Source organism: Tachysurus fulvidraco, chromosome 16 (assembly GCF_022655615.1).
Source record: "Tachysurus fulvidraco isolate hzauxx_2018 chromosome 16, HZAU_PFXX_2.0, whole genome shotgun sequence".
Taxonomy (NCBI): Eukaryota; Metazoa; Chordata; class Actinopteri; order Siluriformes; family Bagridae; genus Tachysurus; species Tachysurus fulvidraco.
Window position 1 is genome coordinate 16,548,491 of NC_062533.1, and position 9,365 is coordinate 16,557,855.

The 9,365-nt window shown below is 40.1% G+C and overlaps 2 protein-coding genes across 22 annotated transcripts in view; one reads left to right on the top strand and one right to left on the bottom strand.

The window, feature by feature from the left end:
* afdna (afadin, adherens junction formation factor a) overlaps positions 1-4,788 on the top strand; it is a 117,879-nt gene extending 113,091 nt beyond the window's left edge. For all 21 annotated transcript variants that reach the window (XM_047801647.1, XM_047801648.1, XM_047801633.1 and 18 more), the window contains 2 exons: positions 2,650-2,734; positions 3,946-4,788. In XM_047801647.1, coding sequence (XP_047657603.1) covers positions 2,650-2,688 — 39 coding nt within the window. In that variant the 3' untranslated portion in view covers positions 2,689-2,734; positions 3,946-4,788. The remainder of the gene's footprint in view (positions 1-2,649; positions 2,735-3,945) is intronic.
* Positions 4,789-5,274: 486 nt separating this feature from the next.
* On the bottom strand, positions 5,275-8,959 carry LOC113648333 (dual specificity protein phosphatase 23-like). The gene is made up of 2 exons (XM_027155475.2): positions 8,545-8,959; positions 5,275-6,653 (listed from the first exon to the last, which is right to left on the bottom strand). Exons 1-2 carry the CDS (start codon positions 8,815-8,817, stop codon positions 6,453-6,455), a joined length of 474 nt encoding a protein of 157 aa, XP_027011276.1. The 5' UTR covers positions 8,818-8,959; the 3' UTR covers positions 5,275-6,452.
* Between the last annotated feature and the right edge of the window lie 406 nt (positions 8,960-9,365).

Sequence of the window (9,365 nt, forward strand, 5' to 3'; positions counted from 1 at the left end):
ATCCGAGTGCCATTTGTTCTAATCGAGGGACAAATCACTAACCATGCTTGTCCAACACCAATAAAGAAAAGAAAAACGCTAATCCCGCTGTGGCAGCATCCTTTCCTGCTCAGACTGATGAGATTAATCTGGCTGCGTATCCATTGCTGGTTACTGCCTGTGCTTTGCTCTGCTCTGCTCTGCTCTCCTATACCTCTGTCTGCAGCACTGCTCTTGCCTGCTGTCTGTCTGTCTGTTCCTGCACTCACTGTCTGGCTGTCCTGTCTCGTCTCCGTGTGTCTGTATGTCCGTGTGTGTGTGTGTGTGTCGCATTATCGCTGCATTCTGCACTCCTCCTTCCGTCTCAGGAGCCAGCAGATCTTCAGGTCATCTCTCAGAACCTGAGGCTCTGTGCTCTGATCATCACCTCCACCTCCACTGGAGGACCGTCCATGTCTCCGCTGGCGGTGGTAAGACCTCTGAGCTGAATGGCTAAACTTTCTAAACTCAGGAAGCTAAAATAAGAATTAAAACATGATGCCACATGATCCTAAAGCTGGTAGCATTTACCCATCAGAGCACGTCGCAGGGGTTTTATTCCTCTTGTACCACAGTGATTTGCCAACGATTACAAAGATTTATCCCTTTAATCTGTTTATCTGTTTATTGTTACATAGAATGTCCATAAAAATGAGTGGCTTCCTGTTATTGCTTTCATTACAGCAGAAATAAATGTCTTACTCCTGAAATGAATATGATGTTACGGATAAACCACAGAGCTCCAATCCTTCGTCTTTAAGACATTTTCATAGTAACGAAAAATCTGACACTGGAGACTGCTGCTGTTAACGGGGAAAAAAAATTAATCAAACTTTTCTGACCAATCAGCATAGACTTTCCACAGCGTTGTGGTATAAAATAAAATTTGGTTGCAGTATTGGTTCCTCCTGAGCATCCACGTAGCCTCTTCTGCTCCACGTCTTCCACAGCCAGCGAAGTGACTCGTTGGTTTACGAGCGTCCGTGTGTTTGTGTCTCCTCCTCTCACAACCCAAACCCCCCCCCACACACACACCCAAATAAAAAAATTTTAAAAAAAACATCTAATCCACCAAGGACCTCAACATGCATTTAGATGTAGCTTGTGACATCACAAACAGGGTGCAGATTTAGATTGATATGGGAAGGTAGTAGACCTTCCTCGCCCTGACAGAGAGACAGACACATGGACGTGTGAGACCCATAGACGATGCCTTGAGCTGGTCGGAGGCGGAGGTCGCTGTGGAGGCTTGACAAAAGGATTGGGTTTCTCTAATTCTCAAGTTTATCAGTAAGGATGCACCAATCCGATACCAATTTTACCCCTTCTTTAAAAAGAAAATCTAAAAAAATAGTAGTTCGACTTTAATTACTTTTATAGTGCGAGTCTGTTTAGGGGCTAACGGCTAGCCTGAGGTTTTATTAACCACAACGTCAGCATAACAGCTACTACAATGATCCTATAATAGAGATGCTGTTGGACTTCACAGCCTAGTCTTTGTTCTCCTGCGACGTTTCTCCAACACGCTGATGAACCGTCGGTGCCCTCTGTTCTGTCACCTAGCAGTAAGAAATCATCATATAGTTTATTGTTATCGTCATTATACCGATATTCGACAGAAAACATTACAAATGAATATTCTGTGGAGGTTTAGAACATTGCTCCATGCTTTCAGTTACAAGAAGATGAAGAAGACCTGAGATGGATCCTGCTACTACTGTACACTCTGACCAGGTTACTTACTGAAAATGAGCGAGAGACCCAAATAATAATAATATATATTAAAGATATGTTGTGTTTCTTTTCCTAATACATCCATTTTTACTGTTTGTTAAAGTTTAGTGAAGAATTGATAACGGTTTCGGGTAACCGTATTAGCCATTATGCTGAATTTGTGGCTAATGAAGCTTCCGGTCTAGCCGCTAGTTTAGCGAACTGTCTTTCTGCTGTTGCTTAGCAACACAATCCTTGTGGTGGAGCTAGATGATGTAGCACAAGAAATAGCAATTATGCTAAAAGTAAAATATTTAAAACAGCATTTCCTCGGTTCACGGATGTCCTAGTATCAGGTGTGACATCACAACTGCAACATCTTTGGACCAATCAGATGGCCGATTAGCTGCTAAAAAACAACAACATTTAATTATATTGTAAATGTAACACAGGATTGGTGCAGCCCTGTTGGAGATTAGCATATATGTTAAAAGCTCATATAGGGATGTAACTCAAACAGGTCGCACTCTCAGTTGACCTCCACCGAAGGCCAGTGATTCACAGACCGGGCTTCAGATCGCTTCAGCATTAACCTCGCTCGCTCGCCGGCGTGTTCCTGCTGCTCATCCTCCGGTCTGTGGGAAAGGCAGCTGATGAGGGTCCCAAAAGCTGCTGAGTTACAGACTGAACGATAAATAACAACATGCGCATTGGTTTTATTGTCATCACACACGATATGCAATCTACACATCCTTCACATTTATTTCCAATAAATTGGCGTGCTTTAGGACCCAGCAGCTTTTGGAGGACATTAAAACACTTCACGTGTCACTCCGGTTATACAGTGTGATGCTCTGTCATTAAACTTGTATTCTCTTTTTTTTTTTTTTTTTTAATCGTTTGCCAAACTTAACACAGGGTTTAATACATACACTGGAAACACGACGGGAGTTTTAGGATCAGGAGAAGTTTACAAGGACCCTCGAGAGAAATGGACGAAAGGGTGAGTAATCCGAGTCTTAAACACGACGAGCGACACCACTCAAACATTCTCATCACTCTGTTCACCAATTTAGCTCCTAATTGCTAGGTATTTTACACTTAAGCGTGAAAAACAGCATTTTGTAAAAAAAAAATATCGTCTTGAATTTTTTCATTGAAATCAACTGTGATTTTTCAGCTTTTTATTATTATTATTATTATTATTATTATTATTATTATTATTATTATCTCAAGGTCACCTTTTTCCCCAACTGCAAATTCTACCGTACCTTTTGCATTATAATTTTTTTTCCTTGTAAATTTATTTATTTATTTATTTTATTAATTTAATTTACTCTTTGTCTCACAACCACAAATCCATATAACATATTTGTAATTATTATTTAAATCTGTTAATTGTATGTCATTTAACCGCCACTGAAACTTTTTTCCCAGTCAAGCGTGAATTCAGCTGAACATGATTCTCATATCTGTGAAAATGATCAAATGCCGGCGTTTCTGTTATCTGGAAATGTTTTATTTCCTCAGGAAGTTTCTCGCGGCCGCAGATCCGAGGTGTTATTTTAACACCACCGCCATGTTTTGTCTCATTAATTCCCGCTTATTTTTATACACGTTTTTTTCCTCCTAGTTCTCAGTAGTTCACAATCTCGTAATGCTGAGTTTTTTTCATCCTGAAACATAGTTTTTATTTTTGTTTGTTTGTTTTTTGTTTTTTTAACTTTCATTTGAAATGATTTTTACCTTTGTTTTTTTTTCCTCTTACATTCTCTCTTTTTTACATTTTTTTTACAAATTTATTAATTTTTTCAATTTATATTGAAAAAATGAATACATTTCCAAAAAAAAAAAAAATGTAAAAAATATAACGCAATATAACAAAAAGGAAAAAAAAAGTTGCTCGAGTGCAGAAACGACAGACGTGCAATTTTTTCCTCACTGCCATTATTTAAAGCGGACGCACCCCGATTTTATCCAATCGCGGCTGTTGATCTGCAAATAAGGTTAAGCTTAATCCCAGGTTTAGGGGCGTACAGTGTGAAATATCAGATAATTATTAATTAATTAAATATAAGATGTTGAGTGTTAATCCCAGGTCATAGAGGATGCAGTGTGAAACCTCTCACTGTACGACCCAGGATTGAGTTTACCGTCACCTAGGAAACCGTGTCACATGTGAAAAGCCCTAACGATTCATTCTCTTCGTTCCAGCGGAGCGGATCAGGAGAACTCGATAGGCGGAGCGCCGGAGAATCTCACGTTTAAGGAGCGTCAGAGACTTTTCTCACAGGGGAAAGAAGTTTCCAACAAAGTCAAGGCCTCACGCAAACTCATGGAGCTGGAAAACGAACTGAACACCAAATAGTAGCTCGGAGCTTTTTATCTCCACTTCACACTAATCCCTGACCCAGCACTGGATAAGACGCATTCAACCGGAGCTTCCTTTTTTTTTTTCTTTTTTTTTTTCTTCTTCTCTTCAAAATGTATTTAGATTTGTAAGCCCTAACTGGACCAGTATGTATCATTTTAGCGTCGAGAGACACGACTGCGTGATTTTGTTGTTTTTTTTTCCCTCCAGCGTATCGGATATGTAATAAAGCACTGTACAAAAGTTTTAATTCTAATAAGGAGAAATTTGAAATGGCATATTTTTGGTTTGTGAAATGTTACATCTGAAAAAAGAAAAGAAAAAAAAACACGACACTCTTCATATTTTATTTTTTTAAATATCGCTGATCGTAATGTGGGGCGTTTTATTGGTGGTGTTTTTATCAATACACTTCCACACTTGATTTATTATTTTTTTCCCCCTTTAACTCTTCTGACTCGGACCAGTTTCCTGTCTGTCGGTATGGCAGCGAAGAAGATTGAGGTCCTTACAGATCCTTACTCGCTCTCTCTCTCTTCAGTAAACACTAACATGTAGTTCACGAACCTAGCGATTAAAAGACTCGTCGTCTTCCTCTGGGCTTTCGGGGTTGGATTCCAGGAGCTTTGTGTTTAGATGGCATTTCCAGAAAGAGTTTCCATTTTTATATTTTTCTATTATAATAGTTTCCCACTTTTAGTTTTTTATTGGCGGCACGATCAGGATCGGATCAGATCGAAGCGAGACGAGGTTAAAGACGTCTGGATTGTGCAGGTATTGATCCCGACAGGTGGAGAAATCCATTCACGACATGGGGGGAAAATAATTTCTGTCTTTTATACCTACATTTTTCTTTTCTGTTAATTTCAGCCCTGGTGTTAGAACAGGACTCTGAATTTAGCTCCGTTTCCCTTCACCACCGTGTCAGAGTTGAGTTTGACACTTCATGTGTTGTTCTGAGCTCATTCACACTCTGGATTTCTGATGGATGTGTAAATTATTGTTGTTGGTTTTTTGTTTTGTTTTTTCACAAATACACAAACTTTGTAAATTGAACCAATCCATGACACTATAGTGTCGATATTCCTTCCTGTTTCATTTCTGCTTCAGAGCTGTAAACTGACATGTTTTTGTGTTTATTACACACACACACACACACTTATCACTTTAGGTTCAGGAAAAGTTTCTGATTTTCATTTTAATGGTTGTTACATGTTAGGCTTTTTGTAAATCATAAATAAATTCAGATTTTACAAAAAAAAAAAGTCAATCTTGATTTATACAGTGCATTTGTATGGGAGGGGGCACGGTGGCTTAGTGGTTCGATTCTCGCCTCCACCTTGTGTTTGCATGTTCTCCCCGTGCCTCGGGAGTTTCCTCCACCCTGTTTTTTTTACTGACTCAAAACTCTTGTCTTAAAGTTTCCTATTCGGAATTACGACCTTTGTACACGACTCGAATGCGCCGTGTGATCCGACATGATGCCGAGTTACTCTCGCCATCAAGGTTTTATTTTTTTTAATTACAATGTACTTTTCATAATACAATTTTTTTCCATTTTTTTTTAATCCGTTAACTTGCATTTAATATTCTATAACATCCACATAAACAGTGCCTGTTAGCTGTTGCTATGGAAACGATAACCTATAGGAATGAGTCATCTGACCAATCAGAATCCAGTCTGATGTCTGTGCTGCCATAAAGGTGTTGCGACGCTTATGTAGCATTATAAGCACCCGCCTGTCGGTACGGAGGGTGTCGATGGGAAGTTATTTTTACACTCGTACAATGACAACAGATAAAACACACACAAACATGACTGAGGTTATACAGTATTTGTACACAATGTTGTCATAGAAACAGCATGTGTTTCACTGACACACCCTGAGTGTAAGCTTCTGAAAAACCTGTAATACAGACACAAGGATTTGGTTCATGTTTGCTGACGTTCAGAGCAGTGAGAAGGACGAGTATCAGACCTGATAGAGAGGTCCAACTAATCATCATCATCATCATTAAACCTATGGTTCATTTTTAATATTGCGACATCGCAAATGTCCAGCCTGTAATATACTTGTTTTGGGGTTTTTTTTCAGTCAAAACGCAGATATTTTTGACCATTTTCGTTATCCACAATTTCTGCCTTGTATTAATTTAGTTTTATGTATGCTAGCTTTTCTCCCCATCAATAATTTTAGCTATCATGGTAGAAATTGATCACTGATCAAAATGGTGATTACAAATGGTGGTGTTTAGAGGGTGGTTGTTAGAGGAGAATGTTTACAGGGTGGTGTTTACAGAGTGCTGTTTAAAGGAGAATGTTTAGATGGTGGTGTTTTCCCAGGGCTATTTAGAGGAGAGTATTTGAATGGAGGAACTGCTCAAACTCCAGGACCGCTCTCTCCTGCTCGCGGGTCTCTATGGATCCTGGGCGAAGACATCGGATGGTTTCGATGGCCTCAGCTCCCGAGATCTTCCTCGTCTTCACCAGGTAGCAGGCTAGCATGGTTCCCGTGCGTCCCAGGCCGTGTTTACAGTGGACCGCGACTGCCTGAGGAATACAGCGATTTAGAGCTGATCAGCGAGAGAACGGATGACATGACGATTCAGGAGAAAAAAACAGCACTTTATATTAAATTAACAAAAGTTGATTAAAGTTTTTCTTTTGTGTTATTTTAAATAAAAACCAACAGCTCCTTACTCACATTATAAATACACACATTTGGGGTGTGGTTACAGAAATCAGGATCTGATCTTTGATTTTAATAAATAACATTTATCAACACTGGACACTTTGCTGCTTCGAACTGACCCGCATGCGCAAACAAACAATAACAATGACGTCACAGGCAGCACGCCTTTGCGCTAAAATTGCAGAGGTTGTGAAGGAAGTAAGCATTTTCACTTTTCTTTCTACATGCGTGTGTAATGGCAGCACAGAGACGCAGTGTTTTGAAAATTTTCGGATGTCGAGGACAACTTTTGATTATTTGATCCATTTTGTAGGCGTAGTCACGTTTGTGTGCGTACTCGCCGGCGCATAACTGTGACGAATGTCCGTGTAGATTGACGTAAAAGTCACATCAAATCCGCCTTGGGTGTTCACACCGCGGCCACATTGGAAAAAATCAGATTTGAGTCTGATTCAGGACCACATATGGAAGTGGTCTGAATCTGATTTGAAAAAAATCAGATCTGGGATAGATTTGAGTGTTCATACTACTGCTGAAGAAGACTGACCTGGTCACTTGACCCCCAAAAAAATCAGATTTGGGCCACTTTTACCTGCAGTGTGAACGGGGCTTTAGACATCAATAACAAATATACTAAAGAAAAAGCAAGGTTTTGGAAAAATCTAAAAAACTTCAGCTGCACTAAACAGTTCAGTTGATTTTTAAACTAAATGATTATCACAGAATTTAACGTGCTGTTTAAGGGAAATGATTAAGCTCATGAGTCAGACTGCATCATTAGGAGGCTGATTGTTTACTACAGCAGCACATTCACCATTACTTTATTACCACACAATACCTTTTACTATTTATCTGATCACAGTTACATGAACTAATCGGATAAATACACTGTACATCACTGTATCCTGAGATCACTTCTAAAATAAATGGTGATTTGAATCAGTAAAATCTGACCAATCAAAATGGAGAATTCAGTACAGCCGGTGTTTAATGTAGAATTATGTAACTGGTAATATAATTGTGTGTGTGTGTGTGTGTGTGTAAGTGTAAGTGTAAGTAAGAGAGAGACAGTGAGTGAGTGTGTGTGTGTGTGTCACCTGTCCTGTGTTGATGTGTTCAGTGATAGAGATGAAGGTCTGAATGTTACTTTGTGTGTGTGTGTGTGTGTGTGTGTGTGTGTGTGTGTGTGTGTGTGTGTGTGTGTGTGTGTGTGTCCTGTCCTGTGTTGATGTGTTCAGTGATAGAGATGAAGGTCTGAATGTTACTTTGTGTGTGTGTGTGTGTGTGTGTGTGTGTGTGTGTGTGTGTGTCCTGTCCTGTGTTGATGTGTTCAGTGTTAGAGATGAAGGTCTGAATGTTACTTTGTGTGTGTGTGTGTGTGTGTGTGTGTGTGTGTGTGTGTGTGTGTGTGTGTCCTGTCCTGTGTTGATGTGTTCAGTGTTAGAGATGAAGGTCTGAATGTTACTTTGTTTGTGTGTGTGTGTGTGTGTGTGTGTGTGTGTCACCTGTCCTGTGTTGATGTGTTCAGTGATAGAGATGAAGGTCTGAATGTTACTTTGTGTGTGTGTGTGTGTGTGTGTGTGTGTGTGTGTGTGTGTGTGTGTGTGTGTGTGTGTGTGTGTGTGTGTCCTGTCCTGTGTTGATGTGTTCAGTGTTAGAGATGAAGGTCTGAATGTTACTTTGTGTGTGTGTGTGTGTGTGTGTGTGTGTGTGTGTGTGTGTGTGTGTGTGTGTGTGTGTGTGTGTCACCTGTCCTGTGTTGGTGTGTTCAGTGATAGAGATGAAGGTCTGAATCTGACTCAGACTCGGCGGAGTGAAGTCCACCATGGGGATGTGGTGCAGTTTGAGATCCGGACAGCTCTGATAGTTGGGCGGTTTGGATTCACACAAACACACCAGGTGTTTAATCCCGTGGTGCAGTAAGAAGCAGTAATGATCTGGTGTAGAAGGCCATGCCAGTGCTGCCACTCTATTACCCTCCACCCAGGAGAAGTTTGTTGGGGTTCTGGATGTGGTCTCCATGTGTTTCCCTTTCTATCTCTCCTTCTTTTCCTTGTCTCTCTCCTGAAGTAAGAAATTGTTTCTACACGCCTGCCTGCCTGTTTCTCTTTCGTGCTACGATTTAATTATTTACACCACCCTTTAAACACGTCACGGGCACGTCACGGGAATTCCGGCTCTTTCCAGTGAATCAGATCATTTGACTCAGCTCACCCAAAAGAGTCGGCTCTTTCAACCCTTTTTAAAAACGGACGGTTCTTACTGGTTGTTTTTTCTTTTTTTCTATTAAATAGAAGTACTCTAATAGTATAAATGAAATGTTCAATAAACTGGTTATAGATTATGTTTTGCCACAACTGAGACCACACCCGTTGTGTCGTTTACAAATGAGTCGGTTCATATATGTGAATCGGTTCTTAATATTTCCCCAAAAATAGAGTCGACTCAAAGACGACACCACTAGGAACCTGTTGTTCATTAATTAATTAACCTTCTTCAACTTACATGAAGGCTTTTCATGTACAGCGAGTCCCAAACGCTTGGTACAGACCACTAAGTGCACTAAGTAG

Excerpts from the sequence above, each read along its gene's own strand:
- LOC113648333 (XM_027155475.2), bottom strand. The coding sequence starts at position 8,817 with ATGGAGACCACATCCAGAACCCCAACAAACTTCTCCTGGGTGGAGGGT. Across the intron at positions 6,654-8,544 it reads AACACACCAACACAGGACAG|GCAGTCGCGGTCCACTGTAA; the intron begins GTGACACACACA and ends TGTATTCCTCAG.